The sequence below is a fragment of the Arachis stenosperma genome, chromosome 2 (assembly GCF_014773155.1).
Source record: "Arachis stenosperma cultivar V10309 chromosome 2, arast.V10309.gnm1.PFL2, whole genome shotgun sequence".
Classification (NCBI taxonomy): domain Eukaryota; kingdom Viridiplantae; phylum Streptophyta; class Magnoliopsida; order Fabales; family Fabaceae; genus Arachis; species Arachis stenosperma.
In genome coordinates this window covers 4,649,547-4,676,620 of record NC_080378.1, presented here as the reverse complement: position 1 = coordinate 4,676,620, position 27,074 = coordinate 4,649,547, and the positions used below count along the sequence as shown (strand labels likewise).

General features: G+C 35.8%; 2 protein-coding genes across 4 annotated transcripts in view; both read left to right on the top strand.

Annotated features, from left to right (window-relative positions):
- LOC130960807 (putative disease resistance protein At3g14460) overlaps positions 1-27,074 on the top strand; it is a 94,525-nt gene that overhangs the window by 18,457 nt on the left and 48,994 nt on the right. The window lies entirely within an intron of this gene.
- Positions 18,975-26,990, top strand: LOC130960806 (putative disease resistance protein At3g14460). Of its 3 annotated transcripts, none has more exons than XM_057886268.1 (5): positions 18,975-24,794; positions 25,338-25,433; positions 25,689-25,845; positions 26,020-26,099; positions 26,690-26,990. In XM_057886268.1, exon 1 carries the CDS (start codon positions 20,943-20,945, stop codon positions 24,774-24,776), a length of 3,834 nt encoding a protein of 1,277 aa, XP_057742251.1. In that variant the 5' UTR covers positions 18,975-20,942; the 3' UTR covers positions 24,777-24,794; positions 25,338-25,433; positions 25,689-25,845; positions 26,020-26,099; positions 26,690-26,990. The 3 variants fall into 3 exon arrangements, with proteins under 3 accessions (XP_057742251.1, XP_057742253.1, XP_057742252.1); XM_057886270.1 differs by having other exon boundaries at positions 25,288-25,433; XM_057886269.1 differs by lacking the exon at positions 25,338-25,433.

The following is a 27,074-nucleotide window of genomic DNA, read 5'->3' as shown; positions in this document are numbered from 1 at the left end:
TTACATCATGAACGAGAACGGTTTTAAACCGTTGCCTATTAAGTAACGGTTTTAAACCGTTCTTTAAAAATTTCTTTCAAAACCGTTGTCTATGCCAGTAATTATGGGAACGGTTTTTTTTGTTACCATTGCCTTAGGTAAAAAACCATTGCCTATGAGCATTGCCAACGGCCGCATATACCACAGGTCAAAAACCGTTGCCAAAGCATTGCCTAAAGTTTTAGGAATGATTTTTCGATCTATGACAACGGTTTTTGACCGTTGCAAAAACCCTTATTTGTTGTAGTGATTGTGTTCATGAGGTTTTCACATAACTAACTACAAAAAGTTACAAAAAAAAAAAGAGTAAAGAGACACGATAGAATGATAAGTGTGTTTTGTGATGACAAATACTTAAAGTCTTGTAATGTTTTCCAAATATGCAAAATATGTATGATGAGTTTGGAAAACTCTAAATTAATATTAGTGATGACTAAACATTATTAATATAATTAATTGCAAAGTTATTAAATTGATTTTGAATTAAATGTTGATCAAAATAATCTTGCAATGCAGGTTTTCTTATTGGGCCGAACAGAAAAGAAGAATTATTGCAAAGCCCAATATGCTTAAAACCATTCAGCCTTGTTGAATATTTCCTATATCATGTGGCTGAAGCAATTTGTGATTAATTGGGCCAGAATCCAAATTTTGCTATAAGCCCAAAATGTTTCTCATGCATGAATCCGAACTCAAAAGGAAATTGGGCCAGTTTGAATTTTGTTGCTACAAGCCCAAGTTAATCCCTGCTAAGTGATCCTATGCTAGGTCCGAATCTAATTAAGAAAGAAAGCAAATTGTTTTGCTTCCAACGGATCCCACCCTTCACCATGTAATGGATTTCAAATTTCATTAAAGTGAATTTAATCAATGCATGGGAACTATGAGAGAGAAATTGTCATTGATTTGATTGATGGCATAATGAGGCACGCCACCTAAAGCAAAGGGAAGTAATTAATTTATTTTAATTCACTAAAACCACTTGATTGCTTCTCTTTCTACAATTTCTACTCTCTCATCTTTCCTCTTCTTCGATCATATCACAGAGGAAACTATGGAAGCTAAGTTGAGCTACCAAAAAGAAGAAGGAGCTAGATGCAACAAGACCATCACAATGATGGCAAGAAAAAGAAAACTAAAAGTATGCTGTGGCTAAGATTCTCATCACTTATGGTAAGATTTGGTGAAGAGATCTTGGCTTCTCTATACCAAAAATGGTTGAAGAAGATTTCGGTCAGAGAAGAAAATCCTTGGAAGGATGGCTTGTCATTGATTCTGATCAACCATCACAGGAAGTAGCTGCGGTGGCTACATGATGGAAGAGACAGAGATTGAAGCAGATGAAGTTGTCAACTTCAAGCATACATCAAGGGCTAGGAGTTCATCTTGGGGTGCAAGGCAAGATGGAAGGCTCGGATTGATGACTGTTGGTGACCAAGGAAGGACCAGAGGTATTTGCATGTTGAGTTTTGCACTTGGTTACCTCTTTTCTCCAGCTGGCCGAACCGGTTCTATATGAAGGAAAGGAAGTTAAGCTTGGTTTGTTTGGTTTTCAACCTTGGAGGCTTCTCCCTATAAGTAAGGGTGAACAGTCAGGGTTTGATTCAAGGAGTTAGGAGTAAGCAGTGAGAGTGCAAGGCACAGAATTCTCAGATCTACCTAAGCTTATAGATTTTCTTCTCCTTCAATGTATTCTATTTTGTAATTTTTCTGTTTAATTTTGTCATGTCTTGAGTCTCATGGAAAAAGGCAAACAGTGAGGTTTGTATGAAAAAGCCATAGAGCGAAAAAAGGTAGAGAGTGCAAAATTAAAAGAAAAAGTCATAGATGTCCTTAGAGGTCCTTTGTACATCTGTGTTGTGTTTCATGATTCTATGGGAATCCCCTTGTAAGTTGGGTTAGCACTTTACAAGTTGGAAATCTTGGCTGTAACCAAGTCAAGTTCTGGATTGGGCTTAGAATTCAGGACTTATCCCTGATAGGAAGGGTAGTTCCTAGGGAGAATTGGTGTCTGTAATCAATGAAGATTATAGTGAAATTCTATCATTGTTGTGATGGAGACTGGATGTAGGCTGCATGGCACTTAGCAGCTGAACCAGGATATATATTGGTGTAATATTTCTTCTTCTTCTACTCCATTTCTGTTTCTACTGCCCAGGAGATAAAACTGAAAAATATCTCATGCCGGCTGATGAGATAAAAAGAAAAAGTCTCGTGGCTAGGGACGAGACAAAAATAAAAAAAAAGTCCCCAGAAGTTGTTTCAAAACAAAGCAAGTGTTCTAAATTGAAAAAGGGGCTAAGATTCAACCCCCCTTCTCTTAGCCACTGAAACCATCAATGTACTATGTGTTACAGTGCCAAAGTTAATTGCATTAGTTTAGAAATACATTTGTAATGTGTTGTTGCATTATTGAAATCTATCATTAAAGACTGTTTTTGTAGACTTTACTTGTAAAATCTCTAAAATATCCTTACTCATCTTTTTCCCAAACCAAACCCTAATCCCATTATCTCAGATTAAACCCACTAACACTCACTCTCTCATATACACCCCCACCCCACGCACAGAAGACAAAACAGAAGAGAGAAAGAGGATCGAAAGGAGAAATAAAGAGATGGGATGAAGAAAAGGAAAGAGAGGAGGATGCCGCCGGCGAGGGGCTGCTGTCGTCGTCGTTGCTGCTGAGGAGAGGGAAAATAAGAACGCGAGCAGAGAGAAAGGCGTCGTCGCGGTTGGAATTAGGGGATGCTTCTGCCACCGTTGAGCCACTCTGACGCTGTTGCCGTCACCACAACTGCAAGCGTGGAGGCTCGAAGCGAGACAGCTTGAGAGAGAGTGACGCGAATAGAGGGTCTTCAAAGAGAGAGAAAAGGAGTTTGCAAAGAGAGTGAAACGCGAAGGAGGAGGAACCGTCTGCTGCCACCACTGTTACCGTCGTCGTCGCCACCGTTGGGGCTTGCTGTTGCCGTTTGGGTGAACCTAAACCAAGCCCGTCCTTGTTGCCGGAGCTATTGGTGCCGCTAGAGTTGAACCGTTCCTATCACTATCCCGGTCCAGCCTTTTTTCCTGATTCTGTTCTAGCTTTTATGTCCTATTATGTCACCATTTAATCTACCTTGTCTTTGTTTTAATTCAATTTTAGTTTTGCTTTGTTTTGGATTCCCAGAACTATCGCCAGCTCCATCTTGTCGCTACTCCGATCCAAATTCTGCGCTCATTCGTTCCATTCCACTTCAATCCCCCTTACCTTGAATTTGGCACTCCGGGTTTGGTATCTTCGGTCCCTTGGGACCACATTGTAAGTAGGCTTTACATTTATAATTGTTTGACTTTGCATCTATAATTATTTTGACATATGGTGCTTGAATATATAATAATACTTACAACGATTATTATCAAAGGATTTTAAATTAGTTTGAATAATCAATTTATTAGAACTAAATATTTATTCTTATTATGCTCATTTTAATATGCACATGAGACTATATGTTTTTACAAGACTACAGGCATGTTTGATGAAAATTTATATTATTTTAAAACATTTGATTTTACTCGAATATGTATTTTTGAAACATTAAAGTATTTGATGGTACTCACTTATTTTAAAATTATGAAATATGTTTGAAATGCCTTAAGATTGGGAAAATATGATTAAAAAAGAATTGAATGAGAAAGTATTATTTGATTTATTTTGATACCTTATATGTTTGAAAGATCGAAAGATTTGTTATATTTGAAATTATATATTTTGAATTGATTTGGGAGGCTCGTATTAGAAAACCGTAGTTAACAGCGGTTATGATGTTAACCTAGATGCATCTGGCTCAGACCTTAGCTAGCAGGGGCGTTGCTAGCCTAACGTGTAGGCCACACGTTAGATCTGTTATTCCGTACAGACACACGAGAGGAAAGGGCTACCTATAGAGGTGGAGCCGCCCAATTGTGGACTTTTGATTTGATTTCTGTATGAGAAGTCCCTTATTGATTCACTTATTATTATCAACTATTATTTTCTAATTAAAGTTACTTTGATAATAATGTTTATATGGTCTCATGTCGATTATAGATGTATTGTCTAGTCACTGAGTTGTAAAACTCACTCCGTTTTTCTAAAAATATTTTTCAGGAACAAATACTTGACTATGTGAGACTTTTTATTCAAGAGTAACGATCTGCAACGAGTACGTATTCTTTGTCGAGTTCCTAGATGTATATGCTCCATATGTCACAGGCAGGATCCAACCATTCGTAATTATTTTATTTTTGTTAAAAATATATAACTATTTATTTTAGAACTTGTAAAATATTTGTAACTTTCTTATTCAACTTATATTTGAGTCGGTTTAGGCTTGCTAAGGGACTATTTTCCTGAGCGCCGGTCATGGCTCATTTTGGGTCATGATAATGTGGTATCAGAGCTTAGGTTTAATCTGTGTAATATGGAGCAAGTGTCCTATGGTAAAATCACAATTGTATAAATAGAAGCGCGCCTATTTATACGAATTGTGGCACTATCAGAGGCCTATAGGAATTCCGTCCTTGTCCTCTGTGTTATTGTTGTCTTTTGATTGTGATCATGCGTCTTCTGCCACTTCTTGTTACTCCTGTCCCTTTCTACCCAATCTTGACTTATCATTTTGTAGCTTTTCTCGAACTTGCTTTTGCAATGACTTCAGTTTCGGTTCTGGTTTGCGATATCTGCCTTGTAGCTAATGCTAATCTTTCTCACTTTTGTGAATGTATGCTTTAATCTTCTTCATCTTCGTGTTATTCTCTATGATTCTTGATGTCAATATCTCATGAATTACTTAGAAGATTCGATCGGTGTTTGGCATGGGTTATTATCTGATTCCCTTATAGAATTGTATTTGGATTTGTGGATTGCATGGATTTGTTGAGTTACTGATCAAAATGCTTTGTTCTACAAGTTTTTCTTCTTATGTTGATAATCTTTGAAGTTATAACATAATTTTGAATTGCTTTTGATTTTTTCTTTCAAATCAATAATTTTGAAAACTGTTATTTAGTTACTCAAGAAGGACTATGTGATGAAACATATGAATAAAGTGTTATTGTTGTTTATTCGATTTGTGATTTTGTGTGCTTAAGTGTAGTGAATTAATTGTGTGATCAGTTAGCGGGATCGAATGTCTTTTTCGATCTAAAAGTATGGTTGTACTTTTCTAATTTGATGATCTGGTTCCATTGTTGCTGAACATGGCTTTTCTGTCACGGGACGATTTGCTGCCTGATAAGTTAAGAGAAAGATTGTGAATGCTTACTTTCTGGTTGGTGATTATAAGATGAATTTTTCTTTTGTCTAGGCTATGAAACTTGAGAATTTTCTTAACCCTTTGCTTTTTTGAAAATTCTCTTGTTCTCAACCATTGTTCTTATTCTTAGAGATTTAGGAGATTTATTTTCTTGATTTGTAGTGTCTTTGTGAGATCGGAATTGTAGATCTTAGATATTGGAAACATATTAGCTATCTTAATGCGATAATATAGAATTCTTGTAAACTTTATTGCTTCTAAATTAAAAGTGGGAATCAATATTAAAATAACTTGATATTTTATTAGAAAAATCATAACATAGAAAGACTATTTTGGTAAATTTTTCAGCAAGTTAGGATTTTTTTTTAATTAGAAGATTGATAGTTTAAAATGCCTATGCTCTGGTAACAAAGTTGTTTCTATTTTTATTATTCGTATGATTGAGTATTTATATGTTACCACTTTTTCATAGTTACAATTTTTTGTTTTCTATTATGATATATGATATTGTTGCTGAATCTTTTATCTCTAGCTATTAGAATAGGTTGGTGTCTATGAATTGTTATTGTTGCTATTGCTATTCAAGTCATCATTGCGTGTTGATCGATATTATTATTGTTCGTAAACCATGAATTCTTGCCTATTGATATAGTTAGGATTCAAATTTTTTTATTCAATAGTGATTCGGTAAGGTTTTGTCAGGTTTTCTAGTACCTTTCTCTTTTTGTCTCATTGTTATTATCATTTGTCTTTTACATAACATTTATTTCTAATTCAATATGTCCTGCCTAATATATTAGGTGCCTTTGATATTAAAAGTCACCTCCTTATTATTTTCACATACATGACGATTTTTGCAGGTAGTATCCTAGATTTGTTTGATTGATTTGGTTTTGTTATTAGTAATAGTTAGTAGTGAGTAGTGGTGCTATTTTGTGATTGGACTTTTAAGTTCCTTGATTTGTATGTAGCTGTTGTTTTTGTGTTTGCTAGGCTCATTTTCGGGTTGAAAATGAGTAAGAAATATGAAAAAAAAACCTTCTCATGATATTATACTTTTCAAAATAAGCAAAGATTTGAGAGATATATTTTTTTATATTTAGATTCAAAAAAAAAATTTAATTATGATTATTATGACTATTATTTCATGTTGATAAAAGATATTTTCTTGAAAATATAATTTTTAAGTTACTAAGGGGTTTCCTAGTATTTATTTCTAATGGTGGATCTTTTTACCGGAAAAAAAAGAGAACGCACACAAAGACAATAGCATTGTGGATGTGATTAAAAATATCCGTTATGTGTGAATAGAGATGCACATCAAAATGAACATGGAGATATATGACTACAAGTTTGATGTTCAAGTTTATTAATTTCTACATGTATTAGTCTTTGCTACCAAGAGCATATATATGTCTTTAGTTCATGAACTTTAAATTCAGTTAACTATTTATAAAGATAAGTCTTCTTTTTGGTGTTTTATCTTTACAAAAAATATGATCTCATACTCATTTCATAAAATTCTTTTGCTATGTGCTTGAATTATATTGAAAGCTAAATTACGTTTAAAGATTTAGACAAAATAAAAAGTAGCAGTTATTATAACTAATGTTAGTTTATGTTAATTGCAATCACGTCAAATTTTAGCTTTATTTTCATTATCTTATATGTGCTTTATTTGTAAATTAAGTCATAATTGTGTGATCATATGAAAACATTTAAGTGTTTTTACAATAATAATAAGTTAAATGTACATGTAAATGTTGGCTTAGAGGATAATGAGATGATTTCTTATATTCTTCCGTCATGTTTTACATAATCTATCTATTATTGGCATAATTACTAAATGTCTAAGGTTATGATAATAATTTCAAGGATACTTAATTGAAGGTTTCTATAAACAGATAAAGAAAGCATATTGAATTTTTGTGACATCGGTTGTTTTTTTATTTTTATGATTGTTAAGTTGTCTATTCCAGAATGTGTTGTCATATTTTTTTTATTTAAGTTTTGCTTTGCTTTTTCTATTGTTGATTTTGTCTTTTTGCTTATGCATATCCTTGCTTGATTATGCACCTCGGTATCCTCCAAGGGTCTTGAGGAAAAACCTTTGCCCTTGACCGCCATTAATCTCCCATTTATAAACCTTGCATCTTTTGTTTCAACTTGTGTGATGTGATAACATTTATGCTTTTATCATTTCTTTTGAAATGTTCGTCTCATATCCTTTCCCTTGAGAATGTAAAATGATTCTCTTAGTTTTTTTCCCATTGTTGATGGATGTCTTATTTGATGAATGTCCTTAATCATTCTCTTAAATTCTTGTGAACATTGTCATTGACTTTAGTGGCCATTTTTTTTGTGAGCTTTGTACTTTTATTTATTTTGAACTTGTTTCGACCCAATATTCCATCTTTTCTTTTATTGCTATCGAAATTTCTTGATTCAGATTTCCTTATTAAGATATGATTTGACTCTCTTTTGGCACACTTCGTTGTTTCTGAACATCCTTGTTTAATTGCAATCCTACGCATCGTTCCGAATTCTTGCGAAAATCATTTGTGATGCTTGTTTTTCCCTTCCTAGGTTTTGTATCCTTTTGAGTAAACTCAAGCTTGTTTCGGTTCACATGCGATTCCTAGATATAACAAGTGATACGTTAGTTTTTTGACACAACTTATCGATGTTGAAGTTTAGAAAGTTGTAATTCTAAGGCTTGACGTAAGACCAGTTGCTATCAAGGAGATGTACAACAGAACCAAGAGATTATGAAGTGAAAAGTGCTATGTATATCTGAGTTGCTAAGGGAATGAGAGCAGGCGAATGCCAACCACATCGTTTTAACAGAAACTCATCTTATAATTTTTGCACCTCGTTGTACTTCTTTCTCATGTTTGGTAAAGCATTAAAACCATGTAAATTTTTGCAGATTATATCATTTTCGAGGGCAAAAATTTTTGTAAGGAGGGTAGAATGTAAAATCCCTAAAATACCCTTACTCCTTTTTTTTCGAAACCAAACCCTAACCCCATTTTCCCAGATTAAACCCACTAACACTCACTCTCTCACATACACCCCCCACCCCACGCACAGAAGACAAAATAGAAGAGAAAAAGAGGATTGAAAGGAGAAATAAAGAGATGGGATGAAGAAAAGGAAAGAGAGGAGGATGACGTCGGCGAGGGGCTGCTGCCATCGTTGTTGCTGCTGAGGAGAGGGAAAATGAGACCACGAGCAGAGAGAAAGGTGTCGTCGCGGTTGGAGCTAGGGGATGCTTCTGCCACCGTTGAGCCACTCTGACGCTGTCACCGTCACCATAGCTGTAGGCGTGGAGGCTCGAAGCGAGATAGCTTGAGAGAGAGTGACGCGAATGGAGGGTTTTCGAAGAAAGAGAAAATGAGTTCGCAGAGAGAGTGAAACGCGAAGGAGGAGGAACCGTCTGCTGTCACCACTGTTACTGTCATCGTCGCCACCGTTGGGGCTTGCTGTTGCCGTTTGGGTGTACCTGAACCAAGCCCGTCCTTGTTCCCGGAGCTACTGGTGCCGCTAGAGTTGAACCGTTCCTGTCACTATCCCGATCCATCTTTTTCCCTGATTCTGTTCTAGATTTTATGTCCTATTCTGTCACCATTTAATCTGTCTTGTCTTTGTTTTAATTCGATTTTAGTTTTGCTCTGTTTTGGATTCCCACAACTATCGCCAGCTCCATCTTGTCGCTACTCCGATCCAAATTCTGCACTCATTCGTTCCATTCCACTTCAATCCTCCTTACCTTGAATTTGGTACTCTGGGTTTGGTATCTTCGTTCTCTTGGGACCACGTTGTGAGTAGGCTTTACATTTATAATTGTTTGACTTTGCATCTATAATTATTTTTCTATACGGTGCTTGAATATATAATTATACTTACAAAGATTATTATCAAAGGATTTTAAACTAGTTTGAATAATTAATTTATTAGAACTAAATATTTATTCTTGTTAAGCTCATTTTAATATGCACATGAGACTATATGTTTTTACGAGACTACAGGCATGTTTGATGAAACTTTATATTATTTTAAAACATTTGATTTTACTCGAATATATATTTTTGAAACATTAAAGTATTTGATGGTACTCACTTATTCTGAAATTGTGAAATATGTTTGAAATGCCTTAAGATTGAGAAAATATTATTAAAAAGGAATTGGGTGAAAAAGTATTATTTGATTTATTTTGATACCTTATATGTTTGAAAGATCGAAGGATTTGTTATATTTGAAATTATATGTTTTGAATTGATTTGGGAGGCTCGTATTAGAAAACTATAGTTAACGGCGGTTATGACGTTAACTTAGATGCATCTGGCTCAGATCTCAGCTAGCAGAGGCGTAGCTAGTCTAACGTGTAGGCTACACGTTGGATCTGTTATTCCGTACGGACACACGAGAGGAAAGGGATACCTATAGAGGTGGAGCCGCCCAAGTGTGGAATATTGATTTGATTTCTATATGAGAAATCCCTTATTGATTCACTTATTATTATCAACTATTATTTTCTAATTAAAGTTACTTTGATAATAATGTTTATACGGTCTCATGTCGATTATAGATGTATTGTCTAGTCACTGAGTTGTAAAACTCACTCCGTTTTTCTAAAAATATTTTTCAGGAACAAATATTTGACTATGTGAGACTTTTTATTCAAGAGTAACGATCTGCAACGAGTACGTATTCTTTGTCGAGTTCCTAGATGTATATGCTCCATATGTCACAAGCAGGATTCAACCATTCGTAATTATTTTATTTTTGTTAAAAATATATAACTATTTATTTTAGAACTTGTAAAATATTTATAACTTTCTTATTCACCTTATATTTGAGTCGATTTAGCCTTATTAAGGGACTATTTTTCTGAGCGCTGATCATGGCTCATTTTGAGCTATGACATTATCCTATTTGTCAAAATGATTAAGTCTAGCTTTTGAATGTTGATGGCTTGTTCATTTCTTCCTTTTTTGTTTGTGTATGAAGATATGAAGGTGGCCAACATGCTTGTGGATTCTGCTGGATTGTCAAGCTTATTACCTCTGCCTTGAAATTCATGCCAGTTCTCAAATCTCAAATCTAGTCTAACAATTGATAGCTTACTGATCAAACATTTAATTAAGAGGATGACACTTTTAATAAATTAATCACTTTTGTTGCTTATATAAGTTTTTCACATGAAAACAAAGTTTAATCCTTCAATTTGGCCACTAGAATATATAGTATAATTAATATAATACTTTTAAATTTATATTATATAATATAATTAATTTAACTTTCTGCGCATGAGGCAGGTCTTAGTCTAGTTCTTCCAAGTTTCCATATCCTTAACAAAATCTGGTAGGGCTGCACACGGATCGGATAATATCCGCATCCGATCCGAATTTTGCGGATATTATCCGATCTGCATAGTCATCGGATCGGATCGAATTGCGGATTCGGCAGTGATATCCGCGGATCGGATATGCAAATCCGCATATCTGCACATCACATATAAATAGCATAGTTTAAGAAAGTAAACTTTAATGTGATATGAATTTTAGTGTGTTATTTTATGAATTTTATAATATTTTGTTTTTAATTTTTTATGTTGTACTTCAACGTAGAATAATTAAACTTAAATATTGTATTATTTTGGTTTTGTTATTCAAGAGAACTATTATTGATAATATTTTAGGAGTAACTATGCCTAATCAGATAAAAAATGAATTTTTTGGATATTTTTTTTGTAAAAACAGCCAAACAGAATCTTAAAATAGTTTTTTTTTTAATTATGCGGATATACCCGATATCCGATCCGATCCGCATAATCCGATGAGTCCAATACGGATTGAATAGAATTTTAGGCTATATTCGATCCGATCCGTGTGCAGCCCTAAAATTTGGTATTCATGTATGTCCTCATCACATCAACACCAAGAAACATTCAAAGGCTATCTATGCCTCATCACTCAACTTTCTCTCCTTTTCTTAGACTTGGTTGACCAATACCATTTTTAGCACTGCCAACGTCATCAAATATCATGCATAAATAAATACATGTTTTTCTTCTTAAAAAATACACATACTTTTATTAGTTTTTTGTTGTGTTGATTTGGTAGAGATGACAGCAAGATGCGTTAGAGAAGCAATGATAAAACAACTAAAACTAAAACAACTAGATTTAAACTCAAAATTAAATACTATGCTGCAAGAATAAAATTATTAGATGTAATGCAAATATGAATATAATATTTCAATAATTAAAAATGACATAATATATAAATTATGACCTCATGTATTTTTAATATTATTATTATAAATAAATAATAGGGTTAACTACTAATTTGGTACCCAAAAAATTCAATTACTGACAAAAAGATTCGTAAAAAATGTTATCGACAAAACAATCTCTACAATAAAAATAACCAATAAATATTATATTTTTTGTAAGTAAGAAAAAAATTCATATTTAACAAACCACTTATCCATTAGATCGAAGTTTTGTGGCAATATTTGAATAAATATTTAGAATGTGTATAAAAAAATTCTGAACAAAATTTGATCTCTAGATTTTTTTTAAAAAAAATGTGGTCATTCATGATATTTTTTTTTAAATTTTACTTGACAAAAAATTATCAAATTTTAAGAATGAGAATATATTATTTTTCTAATCATGATTGAAAAATTTTCTTTAAAATTTTATATCTAAAGTTATTTTTTAGAATATATATTAATTATCTAGTTTTTTGTGGTCTTTTTAAATCTTTCAAGAATTTATTTATTATTAGCATCTTTTGAGGTTCGTTTTGTCAGGAATGCGAACTTTCAGGTACCATTTTAGTAGTTTGTTTTAAATAATATTAAAAATATAAATTTTTGAAAAAAATGATATATAAATAACAAAGATAATATATAGGGCAATTTACCTAAATAAATAAATTGGGTGAAAGCTTTACTCAAATACACAAAACAGAATTCCCTTACGTACATGTGCATTTTCACACTTCTATGTAAACTGTGGGAAGCTACCACGGTTTCTGATTTTAACATAAACCGTGGCAAGCTACCACGGATTATGGTGTTTGTGGTTTGTGTGTAAACTGTGGCAAGCTCCAACGGTTTACGAAGAGAGAAAGCTAAGCATAAACCGTGGCAAGCTCCCACGGTTTATGAAGGAGGAATTTTTATCATAAACCATTTATTTTTAGATGTTTGATTGCATCAATGTGGTATTATTTAGACTGCGCATGATAATTGTGACAGAATACATGTATATAATAGAAGCTCAAACCGCTTAAACTATCAAATACATAGTAGATAACATATTAGACAATTCCCAAACCTTTTAACTATCAAATACATGGCAGATAATAAATTACAGAAGTCTGAAATACATAAGGCTAAATAGCATGCGAAGAACATAAACTAACATAGTTCCTACCGGATATGACAATATGACATAACTAATCAGAATCTTCAATGGTGTCACTGTCATCATCGTCGAACTGACCGAGCAGGTGACCTCCGGTGCCGCACAATGGAGGACGCCTCACCCTCCTAGGTCTCTGCTCTGCCGCTGGTCCTGATTGCTGTGCGGGAACGCCGCTGAATACTGAGGCTGGGGTCCCTTCTAATGGGATCCATGGGTCAGTCGGAGATGCTGTAGGCTCGTTGAGGTCAACGGCCAACTGAGGAAGAACATCGTCAGTCTGTGGCTACGGATCAGCAAACTGGGACTAGTCGTCAGGCATCTGTGGCCTATAATGGGTCCCATCATCATCCATGAGCATGTCTGCTATATCCCTATAGAACTCTGACTCAGTAACAGGATCATCGATGTCCATCCCAACAGCCGCGGTGGTATACCCAGCAAACGCATGTGGGGCGACATTCCCAAAGAGCTGAGAGCTACTACCCACATCGTAGGTCGGCTGATCCATAGCTGAGGCTGAACCAACTACATCCTCACCAACACCATGCTGAGTGCCCTGATCATCAACGGAAGGTACTCTACCTCGAGCCCCTCCATGGCCGTCCCGCCCTGCCTGTCGTCTGCCTCTACGTCGAGGAACACGATAATCCACCGCATCTCCATGATCAACTCTAGGGATGTCCTCCTCCAAACGGTCAGCCAGCTCTCGCCACTCTCGATCCGTGGTACGGGTGCCTATATGCCGACGCCGATCTACTCGCCTGTTATCTGGTCTGTCGTAAACGTGTACTCTAGGAGGTGCCTGCAACGACCCTCTGTGACTAGCCTCCTCAGTCAACACAATCGACCTAGGATCCTGAAATGCAATATCTAGGGATAGGAATCTGTGCGCCACACGGCACCACCACTCCAGGTAGTCTGATGATGGACCGGGATCAAGGACTCGATCGACCCAGATGACTGAATGAAGCCGGTTCTCCCAATGCTGATGCCACTCCCGATAATACGTGGGGAACCACCTGTCCCCACCCCTGCCATCCTTCGCATGTAGCCAATCTATGTTCAGAGCTGGCTCAGGGAGATGCTGAAGACCGCCAAACTGCGGTAGAACCCGGTCGACCTGATGCCACTCAATCGCAGCAAAATATATCAGGCTAGTGACGGCCGTCCATAGCCTACGGTGCTCGTCAGCTAGTATCTTCGGGTGAATAACAGCACCAACCTCGGCAGAAGAATAAGGCTCCCACACAAACTGTATCGAAATAGTAAGGGTTTCGTCAGACCACGACACTTAACATAAACCACTGAAACTAAGAGCAATAAGTAAATGACTCACATTGTGGACACACAATCGATCCAAGGAAAGGCGTGCAGACACTAATCTTTGATCCCCTGGATCGTTCCTCGGCAGAAACGTAGCCCACCTACAATTTTAATTGAATCATGTAAATAGAACACATAATGTTGAACAACTTGTGAACCGAAAATAATAAACCGTACCTAGAGGCAAGAGGAAACCCAAATACATCAAACCCACTAGGCCTCAACGTGGAAAACCTCCAGAAAATCCAAGACTGTAGAAGCTGTAGCGGCCCGGCCAAGTTAACAACGTTTCTGTTCGTCCCACGACAAAGACATCTATACAACCAGGCCAGTGCAGCCGAACCCCAGCTATATCTGCCCAAGTCGTTCAACGATGCCAAATAAGGCAACCAACGAAGGTGGACCCGATTTTGCATTTTTGTCCGCAAACAGCTGACAATAGCATCAGAATATAAGCACGTGCGTATATACGCACGGTCTCATCAGTAGCATCTGCTGGGAGAACCCGAAACCTCTCATGGAACCATGTGTAGCACACTGTCATCTGCTTTACTTCACTCTGCGGAGGTAACTCCCCAAACAACTCGCGGAACTACACCCATGCTGGTCTACCGTGCTCCATCAGATTCTCAAACTCAGTCAGGTACCCGCTGACGGGCTCACCATCGATCGGCAAACCCAGCTGATATGTCACATCTTGCAAAGTAATACTGAACTCACCAAAGGGCATATGGAAGGTGTGCGTCTCAGGACGCCACCGCTCAATAAATGCGCTAAGGAGAGGCTCATCAACCCAGAACCACTGGCTGTTCAACCTAGCCAAATGATACAAGCCCGCCGTCTCCAGGTAGGGTATAATCCGGTCGTGTAAGGGCATATTTTGTTGTCTCCTAACGCCGCTAATCACCCTAGCAGGCTGCAAAATGTGGGCAACAATCCCTCAACATACGACCATTACTAACATCAGACGTAATTTATAAAAAATTATTACAAGCCTCACATTTTTTTCTTAATTCCCTAATTATAGCAATAACAGTGATTATAATAATAAGTGGTCCAATACTAACAAATCTAAGAGTAACAATAACTACCATTATCAGAAAAGAGGACAACAATAATAATATACAATAAACTACTAATACTATGCACTCAGAATAACAACAAAAATTAAATGTAAAAAAATAATTCTACTAACAATAACCATAATAATATCAATATTTATATAACTAGTAATAATAATAATAATAATAATAATAATAATAACTAACCTCGCGTCGATGTATCCAGCCACGTGAGCGACGCCATTAGTCGGTACAAGCGATCCTCATCCTCCATGCTCCACCAACTAAACCTCTTTCCAACCTTCTTTACTTTCCACAGATTCTCTCAAACCAACAACCCCCAAATTTTGCCTTGTGTCACAAATGATCCGTGAGAAACTTCAGCGGATTATGTATTTATAGACCATCACACGTAAACCGTGGTAACCCATAGCGGTTTACGTTCACGTCGCACTCTTCATAAACCGTGGGAGCTTGCCATGGTTTATGCTTAGCTTTCTCTCTTCGTAAACCGTTGGAGCTTGCCACGGTTTACACACAAACCACAAACACCATAATCCGTAGTAGCTTGCTACAGTTTATGTTAAAATCAAAAACCGTGACAACTTCCCACGATTTACATAGAAGTGTGAAAATGCACATGTACGTAAGGGATTTCTGTTTTGTATATTTGAGTAAAGCTTTCACCCAATTTATTTATTTGGATAAATTGCCCTAATATATAATTGATAAATACAATTAGATTAAAAAAAATTATTATAAAAACATCATACATTATAATATTTTAAAAATTCATCACTCAACATATAATGAGTAAATTATTTAGCAAACTAAAATAAAGAACTATTGTAGGGCGTAATAGAAAAAAAAAAACAAACAACAACAATGGACCAAGCCAATAATCTTTCCTTCTTTTCTTTCTACTCCAACGGTACACACAAACATTTCAATGCAGCAACACACATATTATTACATCACAAAATCCCTCACCGTCAATGCTACTCTCTGATTTCCCCTCCTCATTTCGCTTCTTTAACAATAATTTCATACACTTCTATTTCAATTAATTTCACTTCTTTTTTCTATTCTAACTCTATTATGCTCTATCTATTCTGTCATCTTATGTTGGCTTTTATTTCAAAACTCCATTAAAATAGTCTAAACTTAAAGAAAAGAAAAATCACATTTAATTCAAGTATTACCAATTATTAAGATATTAAGATACTTAAAGAAACCACTCTCCTTACTTGTTAGAACTGTAGAGTAGAAATTTCTCTTTTGAATTTTAGTCTCTGAATAAATTTTATATTTATAGTTAAATTTTAGCATTTGCATCATTTTTATAATTATTAAAAATAATTTTATAATTTATTAGTTAATTATTTATTAATTAATTATTTGTTAATATGATGTTTATGTTAAATATTTTACAAAGAAAATCCCACTTGAGACATAATATTTTACGTTGAAATGAATGAAGTGGTTATTTGAGAAATTAAACTACAATGTAAATATTATCTTACATATACACTTTGAATGTAAATTTAGTATTGAATTTGGATAAAGTTGTTACATTAATTATTAGTATTGAATTGATGATGTATTTATTGATTTATTTGACAACTTTTAGCTTGATAATAATTTGTAGGATTAAGTACTTTTTTCGTTCTTAAGGTCTGAGGTCAAAATCAAAATCGTTTTCGATCTTTTTTTCTTATTAAAATCATCCTCAACATTACAAATCGTTATAAAATCGTCATTTTCTATTTCAATTTTAATTTTTTGACCAAATTACTCTTAACAATAATAAAAATAATATTAAAATATAAAATCAAACCCAACCCTTTCTAGATATCTCTTCACTTTCTTCCTTCTCCATCCCCTTTATCAGTGTTATCAGAACCGAACCGAACCGACCAGTTCGACTGAAAAACTGGTAAACCGGTGGTCAAACCTGTTAAAAACCGACCGGTTCGCATCCCATATTCCACTAGACCTGAACCATGGTAGAAGCTCCTGTCCAAATTACTCCAAAAATGAGTGACGCATGATTCAAACCCAGGGAAGCCAGCAATCACGCCCCCATCTTACCACTGCGCCAGCATGCATTTCAATATAATAAATGACAAAAATTAAATATATAATAAACTATAACTGAATTTTTATGTTTTTTTATCCTTTTAAATATGGATTCACATAGTAACAACACATAGTATACAAATATATTAATATATTGATATTGATTGTGTTATGTTTTATTTTTTTCTTGTTTATTAAATTGATAAAGTATTTTGTTTTAGTGATTAATTTATTATCTCATTTTGCACCATATATTATATATAAGAATTGATATTTGAATGTTATTAATATATTTTTGAAAATATATATTTAATTTTTAATTTTATTTCTATAATAGTATAATAAATGTAAATTAATTAATAAATTATTAAAAATTAAAAATAATAGTTATTTTAAGGATAAGTATGATTTTGGTCCCCAACGTAGGGGCTGAAAATTTATTTCGTCCCTCGCATTTTTTTGCTCCAAAATGGTCTCCAAGGTTTTAGTTTATTTTTAAAATCGTTCTTTTTACCAATTATATTTTTTTATTACCAAATTACCCTTTATTAAAAAAATTATAAAATAAAATAAATATAAAATAAAAAAAAAAAGAAAGAAAGGGGGATACAGAAGCGGGGTGGGAGAGGGGGAGGGGGGGGCGAGAAAGGTGGGGGGAGGGTGGAGGGGGGAGAGAAGAGGGACGAGCTCACCGCCGCACCGCCACTGTCCGCTAGCCGCCGCCACCTCTTTTTCTTCTTCTTCTTCCGCCATACCCGCCGCACCACCGCCCGCCACCGCCTCTTCTTCTTCTTCACGCCGCACCACCGCCCGCCGCAGCCTCCCCTGCTTCACCACCGTCAGCGAGCATCCCTGCTTTCCCTCCTTCAATCCCTGTCACAGAAGGAATCAGAGCTCACCGCCGCTCGTTCTCCTCCCTCCAGCCCCTTCCTGTCATGCCCAGACCGCCGGCGCTCCACCACTGCCTCCCCTATCTCCTCTTTTCTGTTTTCTATTTTCATAATTCAGGTTATCATTTTGCTTTTAATTTCTGTTTTTGGTTGGTGTTAGTTCCTTGATTTGATTTTGGGTTAGTTTAGCTGGATTTTAATTTTCTGTTAGTTGATTTTAGGTTATTAAATTGCTGAAAGTTGCTGCTGAATTGTTATTGTTGTTGTTGAATTAGCTTAGATTTGATAGAATTGGCTTAGATTCTGTTAATGGTTAATTGTATACAAGATTCATGGTTGTTGTTGTTGTTCTTCTGCATCTGGTTGTTGTTGTTGCTGTTCTTCCGCTTCTGGTTGAGCTTGTTGTTATCCATTGTTGCATGTTTTTGTTTCTGTATTTGTGGATTTGCTTCTGCTGCTGTTGGTTATTGTTGAGGAAGAAGATGGATGTTGAAGAAGAAGAGGGGAGGGAGGGAGGGTATTTTCGTCTGAAGAACGATTTTACAACAAACTGAAACTTTGGGACCATTTTAGAGCGAAAAAAAAAGCGAAAGACGAAATAAATTTTCAGTCCCTACGTTGGGGACCAAAATCATACTTATCCCTTATTTTAATATAAAAGACAAAATAAAAATATCTATAATAGAATAAAAATAATAAAATTTTTATTGTTCTTATTTCATATTATTTTAAAATAACTTAAAATTTTTAAAATATTAATAAAAATATATATTTTAAATTTTAAATTTTTAGCTATTTTTTATTTTTTATTTATATAACACTTAATCAACCGGTTGAACGAGTAACCTACTGATTAAACCAATAACTCAATTTTAATACTATGCCGCTTATCCTACCACTCTCTCTTCGGACTCCCCCCTTCCCAAAATTCTTCTTCACTCCCTTACCGCCACCTTACCATCTCCGCCCTCTGCCTCCTTCTTCAACTTTCCTATCTCTCTCTATCACCAACTTCAACCCTTCCTCCATTAGCGTCAGCCTCGCCTTCTTCATCTCCTACAACGACCACTCCCTCGATGATCCCGACTCCTCCTTAGGCTTCAACGACAACCATGTTGGCATCGACCTCAACAGCGTCGTTTCAGCTGAAGCTACCGATTTGGGTCTCCTACTCCAGTGTCAAGTCCAAAGATCTCATTTTGAAGTTGAATCTCGAGTTGGGTCTCCTACTCCACTGTCTTTGTCGCCCTTAACAGACTAACTCAGCCACACTCTTCACCGCCTCGAATTTCCTGTTTCTATTTTCTTCCTTTGCTCTCTATTCTTGTTCGATGTTCTTATTTTGTTCTTCCAATTTTTTTATTTTTATTTTTGAAGAACATATGCATCAATGTTTTTATTTTTTTTTGTTCTGAGATCTTTAAATTAGAATAAATTTTGAGCCTGTGGCTGCACATGCCTCGCTTCTCTACTTCACTGCTTTGCTTCTTCTAAAGCTTCACCACCGCCTCTCCTTATCATGGTGGTTAGTCCCTTTTTAACCTAGTTAATTCAAGTAATCCGTTTGAATTATCGCTAATGTTTGATTAATTTGCTTGGTTGCGTCTACATTATCCCTAATAACATGTGTATGTCTGAATTACAATTTAAATAGTAAGTTTTTAAACATTATACTGTGTTATAGCATTGCTGGTAATTTAATAGAGATGGAATAAAAAATATAACTTTTGAGTTGTTGTCATTAAATTGTTGCTGCCAAGTTTCTTTCCTCTATTTTCACTTTAAAATTGAGTTGTTGTTGCTATTGTTGGAGTTGTTTGGATGAAGGGGTGGTGTTGTGATGGGTTTAGATTGATGGATAGATGAAGAATGGCGTGGTAGTGGTAGTTGTGATGACTGATGATGCAGGGGGTTAGCGGTGAGAATGGGGAGGATTTTTTATTTTTGTTTAAGGACAAAATTGTTCGAAAAATATTATTTATGAACAAATGGACAATTTTATAATGTTTTGTAACGTTGAGGATGATTTTAATAAAAATTAATTTGGAACTAAAAAATGTATATATATATTTTAAATTAATTTTAATATTATGTTATATTAATTATAAGTTTATTGTTTTATTTTTAATCACATCTGTTGAATTAGAAAATAGATCAAAGAAGCATCAAATTAGAATTTATGGACAAATTTAAATTCAAATATGGATATCAATTTTTCGGTCACAAGTTTTTTTTTTATAAATTATTGCTAAAGCTTTAAAGACTCGATTTTCATCCGATCTGAATTCGGTATAGTTGTGGTCCGAAAATGTTTAAGTTTCATCAGGTTTAAAACCGAGTTAAGGTCTAAAAAATAGACATAGACACATAGTGTATATTTAGGGTCCAATCTAACCCAGGACAAACCTGATTTTACCAGACCCATGAACACCTCTATTATATTGTATGATGATGACCCTACTTTAAATTACCGTACTGAGTACTGACACATTTTAGCCTCACAGGTCACAACTCACAACCACCATTATTATTGCAGCATTGATATCATATTATGATGATCGTACATTAAATTATATACTTAGTTAATCTCCACAAAGACTAGTTTCCGTTGGTCACACTTTAGATTTTTGAATACCCCACCTATTTTCATCCTTCAAAGAAGAAGATAAAAATGAAGTCAACTGCAAAGTCAGCTATGCACTCCACTGCATACAATTATTGCTGAATACCTTTACCTTGCAGCATTATTGCAATATTGCTCTCTCTTCCTTACATTCTCAAAATCCAATCACTCACTCATTCGTTTCATTTTTTTCTGATCTGTATCATACCAATGGCTGAAGCACTTGTGGTTGGAGCTTTAGTTTCTGGCTTCGCCAACGTTGTTCTTGACCGGCTCATTTCACGTGAGTTTGTCGGCTTGGTGGTGGGCAAGAAGCTGGACCGGAAGTTGGTTGACAGGCTGAGGACTGCTATCTTGGCTGCCAAAGCTCTGGCTGCTGACGCTGAGCAGAAGCAGTTTGGACACGAACTCGTTAGAAAGTGGCTTGATAGTCTCAAGGATGCTCTCTACACTGCTGATGACTTGCTGGACCGTGTCTTCATCAAAGCTCAAATTCACAACAAGACACGCATTCATCGTCCTGGCTTCCTTGATTTGTCTGGTAGGAAGATGGTGACTAAGATAGAAGAGGTGATTGAAAGAATAGAAGATCTTGAGAAACGCAAAGATAGCCTTGGTCTCAAAGAGATTCCAACGGGTAGCTCCTCATGGCGACCTCCATCCACTTCTCTTGTCAAGGGGAATTTGTTCGGCAGGGATGGTGACCAACAGGCATTAATCAAGATGCTACATGACAACAATGATCATCAGCTGTCTGTGATCTCTATTGTTGGTATGGGAGGGGTTGGTAAAACAGCTTTAGCCCGATGGCTGTACAACAATGAGGCTTTGATGAAGGAGTTTGATCCGAAAGCATGGATTTGTGTTTCTGAAAATTTTGATGTTGTTGAGACTACAAAGAATGTTATAAAGGAGATCAATTCAGGTGATTGTAGTCTTGACAGCTTCGAATCTCTTCAACAAGATTTGAAGAAAACACTGTCAGAAAAGAAATTCTTCATTGTTTTGGATGATGTTTGGAGTGAAGATGCTGACATGTGGAATAGTTTTATCAACCCTTTTCAACATGGGAGAAAGGGGAGCACTATTCTTGTAACTACCCGCAAGGTAGATGTTGGTCGAATAGTCCAACACTATAACTCTTACACTCTCAAGCAACTGTCAGATGATTATTGTTGGTCTATTTTTGCGGACAATGCATCCTTTCCTGAATCAAATGGGAGCTCATCAGAATTGGAAGGAGTAGGTAGAAAGATTGTCGAGAGGTGTGATGGCTTGCCGTTAGCTGCAGAAACACTTGGACGCTTGTTGCGCTCAGAGCATCGTGTTGAAGAATGGAATAAAATACTATTGAGCGACATTTGGGACTTTCCCGTGGAAAATTGTAAGATTGTTCCTGCATTGTTGTTAAGTTACCATCATCTGCCTACTCATTTAAAACGTTGCTTTGTTTATTGTTCATTGTATCCCAAAGATCATAAACTTGATAAAGATAAACTAATCTTGCTTTGGATTGCTGAAGACCTTTTACAACCACCGAGGGGACAAACTTTAGAAGAAGTTGGTTGCAAGTGTTTTGATGATTTGGCTTCAAGACTATTTTTTAAGCAGGTTGATAACCATGATGAGAAGTATTTCGTGATGCATGATCTCATGCATGACTTGGCAACTTTTCTTGCTGGAGGTCTTTATTGTAGATTTTCAGAATTTGGTGAAAAGAAAGAGAGGAGTATTCTAACTCGTCATCTGTTAGTCGATTGTTCAATCCGTAAGGAAACATGCTCTTCTAGTAAAATAGAATCTTTGAGGACATTATTGTATATCAATCATGGAACTCGCGCAACATTACCATGTGACATATTGTCAAGGAATAAATACTTGAGAGTTTTGTCCGTTCATACACTCAATATATTTCCTTATTCAACAGCTAAAAAATTGATCCAATTGCGCTATTTGGATCTCTCTTGGAGTGCTATTAAGATATTGCCCGAGTCATTATGCAACATGTGCAATCTACAAACTTTGAAGTTAGAAGGCTGTTCAAAGCTGACTATGTTGCCTAGTAGCCTGGGTGACTTGATCAACCTACGCTATTTGGATCTCACTTGGAGTGCTGTTAAGATATTGCCCGAGTCATTATGCAACTTGTGCAATCTAAAAACTTTGAAGTTAAAAGGCTGTTCAAAGCTGACTATGCTGCCCAATGGCATGTATAATCTTGTGAATTTGCGGCATCTTAATATAAGGGGTACTCCTCTGAAAGAAATGCCAAAAGGAATGGGCAAATTAAAACAGTTGCACACTTTAAGCAACTTTGTGGTGGGAAAGCAAGATGACAATGGAATGGAAGAGTTAGGAGGGCTTTTAAATCTTCATGGATCGCTTAAGATTCAGAAATTGGAAAATGTGGTTGATGGCAATGAGGCAAGGAGAGCAAGGATAATAGATAAGAAGCACGTTGATGAAGTATTGTTGGAATGGTCTCTATCTTCAGGTGATGATATGGTTTCAAACACACATACTGATGAAGAAGATGTACTCCAGGGCTTGCAACCGCACCGTGTCTTGAAAGTGTTGAGAATCAAGGGATACAAAGGGAAAATGTTTCCAGATTGGATTGCGCATTCCTTGTACCAAAACATGACACGTGTATCTCTCAAGTCTTGCATGAATTGCTGCATGCTGCCTTCACTTGGACAGCTGCCATCTCTAAAGTCCCTCCGCATTGAAAGGTTTGATGAGCTGAAGAGCATTGGCAAGGAGTTTTACAAGAATGAAGGCGATCAACATTCTTCGCCTATTGCACCGTTTCCCTCACTGGAGTCATTGGAATTTGATAAGATGTCATGTTGGGAGGAGTGGCACTTACCTGACTCAGAAGCCTTTCCTCAGCTTAAGAGCCTTGAAATAAGAGAGTGTCGAATGTTAAAGGGAGATATGGTTAATCAGGTATTAAAGAGAATCGTTTCTTCCTCATCGGATGTTTCCAAAGTGCGCCAACTGGAAATAGGAGAAGGACAGCATCAAAAGATGAGACTTGATGGGGATAGTTTAACAATTAGGGGATTTGAATCTGTGACGGAGTATGCATTGAAGGCAAGGATCATCCACCATCTAACTTCCCTCCAAGAAATAGAAATCTCATGGTGTTCATCTGTTGTATCCTTGGGGGGCAATTGTTTACCCAAATCTTTGCAAAAGCTCAGAATATATAGGTGCAGCCAAATTGAATTACTCCAGCAACAACAGAAATATGATTTGGTAGATCTACAAATAGAAGAGAGCTGTGATTCACTGACCTCATTGTCGTTGGATGCCTTTCCCAATCTCCAGAATCTGGAGATATTCAGGTGTTCAAATCTGGAATCAGTTTCAGGGTCAAAGCCACCACACGCTGCTCTTCAAAGTCTCACCGTCTATGAATGCCCTGAATTAGTGTCATTTGCAGGAGAAGGACTGGCTGCACCCAACTTGACTCATCTCCGCGTCACAAAATGCCACAAGTTGGAGGCATTGCCACGTGGAATGAATAGTCTTCTCCCAAATTTAGAGTCTCTCCACATACAAGGTTGCCCAAACATTTGCAGGTCGCCAGAGGGTGGTTTGCCGCCTAACCTGAAACAGCTTAGTGTAGGAGGATGCAAGGAACAAGTGAGGGGTCTATCATGGTTGGGCAACTTGGACAACCTCACTCATCTCATGATTCTTGGTGATGGCAGGGAGAGCAGAATAAAGTCATACCCAGAGGTGGGTTCGCTGCCTCGCCTTCCCTCCCTTACCACTCTTTATATTAAATACTTTGATAATCTGGAGACATTGGAGTGCAACGAGCTTCTCCGCCTCACCTCACTCCAACAACTACACATTTTATCCTGTCATAAGCTGGAAAATATGGAAGGAGAAAAGCTGCCTTCCTCTCTCTTACTACTTCAACTTAACGGCTGTGGTTTGCTGGGCAATCACTGCAAGAACAAGCATCAACAAATTTGGTCCAAAATTTCCCACATCCCCACCATTCAAGTCAATGGCAGACAAATTTTCTGAGAAGAGATTTCTGAGCAGGTAATTCTCTAACCTTCATGTTTGTCATGCTACCACAATTAAATTCACATATGCATAAATTTCCTTTTCCTTCAAGTCAATTTTTTTTCTCTTTCTTTAAACAACATTAACCACTTGAACTCATATGCCAACTGCAAAATTTGCATTCTTTTCTTTCATTTATCGGAAAAGCTCTCAGTTTGCTGATGTAATTAAACAAATATCCTTTATTACTCTGAGAAACAGTCTTTGCTATATGAAACTCTTGTTAACTCTCATATTTTATTAAAAAAATCGCATTTAAAGAGGCAGATAAGAATTACCCTAAACAAATATTGAACGATAGGCAACATCTTTTCTGCGTATCCAACATTTGTTCTTTTTTTTTTTTTTTTTTTAAATCGATGTATCAAATTTATTGTTTTTACAATCTTCTGTGGGTAGCTTGTGCACATATCGAGATGTAATCTTATACATTGGCTATACATCTTCATTTTAATGTGTTGGGAACCAGAAACTGTGTTTTCTGATGTAATTAAGCTGGATTGATGTGTTGGGAACCAGAAACTGTGTTTTCTGATTTTGGCTTCAAGTTATTGAAAAGCAAAGACATGATGGAGAAAGTTGGTGGCACTCATTATTGAAAAGCTTTTGTTGTTGGTATATTTCTCTATTCCTGTTTATAATTTTCTTTCTTTTTTGCTTTTTGCACATAGAAAAAATAAATCATAACTTGATTTGTGGAAAGGAAAGAGTTATAAAATTGTGTTTCTGTCTGGCAATTCTGTATGATCATAGATTGAATCTTAAATCAAATAAATAGTAGTAGATGCTTATTATAATAAGCTATTTCTAATACTAAGAAAAGGTTATAACTATTTCTTCCTTTTTGGATTTGGACACGTTATCAAACAGATTTTCCAAGGTGACAAAGGTATGTAGCTAATGCAGTCAAGATTCAAAGAATATGCTTTCCACATTTGAAGATGACAATCATGTACCTGAAATAGTCGAAGAAGTTGTAGTGATGTCATCCGCAACAATTTCGTTCCTATCAACTTCACTCAATATGGTGTGAGCAGTTTGTACATAAATCAAACCAATGGGTGTCATTTCCTTTCACTGTTGTCTCTAAAATCAAACCAATGATCGAACATTGTGTTCATGAGGTTCTGACATAATTGTATGTGTGGTTTTGGTGATGACAAACACTAAGTTTTGAAATGTTTTTTAATTTGTGTTTCAGGAAGTACACTTGAGGTTTGGTAACCATATCTAAATTATCTTCATTCAGTCTGAAGTTCATCCTTACAATTTTAGCTTCAGGTTGGTATAGTTACGCTATTCCTCCTTACAATTTACTTTTTCTATTTTTGTTGGGAGAAAGATTATGAGATGATGATAGCTTGATTTGAGAAGGAATTAGTTGTGTGTAGTTCAGGGAAAGATGGTGTCTCTACCTTTCCCTTTTTTTATGTATATGCTAAACTAAATGTACTATAACTGCTGCCAAAGCTCTTAGAATGGCAAAACTGCAATTCAGTGGAGCTTGTAAATTTAAACTAAAAGATGTATATCCATGATCCTTTAACTAGCTCTGGATTTCTCTTTGGCTAAGTGCAAAGAAGTTTCCAAAAAAAAGTATCACTTTTAATGCATTCAAGTTTATTACATGAATTTATAAATACATCTATAATGTTGTTATTCATTGTGCAACCTTTTTGACAATTGTAGGTTGGGGAGCATGTATATACTTGCCTAAAATTTTCTTGTCTCTTTTGACACTTAGTCGTGCTAACTACGTGAATAATATGCACTTTGATATGGATTAATTTTGATGTAATGGACCTTAATCTTCATTACCATATTATTATTGAAATGATAATTTTTTTTTTCTTTTTGGGTTGATTATGCAGCATTACACATCTGCGGTTGGGAGTGGTTCAATCTGGGATTGTGCTAAAATTTTGATAGCAAGTTTTGGATATACATTTTCATTCTTAATGGTTAGACGGTTAAGATAAGATTTGGAGGGTGAGATATGGCTTGCGCGTGCAAAGTAGCTCTGGTTTTGTAAATTTTTCATGTTTTTGGTTCACATTTATATGCATTGATGCTTGGTTGTTTTGACTTGATGTAAGCATTTGATTTGTGTACTTATTTGAGATTCTCTTGTATCCCTACTTGATTATAGTGGTACTTCTTTTTTGGTCTGAATGACCCGTGGTTTTTACTTCTCACATTGAGAGTCTTGTCCTTATTTTTATTTTTTTAGATTCTGTTATTCGATCAGTTCCACTG

What these genes read in the sequence shown, in the direction of transcription:
- LOC130960806 (XM_057886269.1), top strand. Translation starts at nt 20,943, where the DNA reads ATGGCTGAAGCACTTGTGGTTGGAGCTTTAGTTTCTGGCTTCGCCAAC.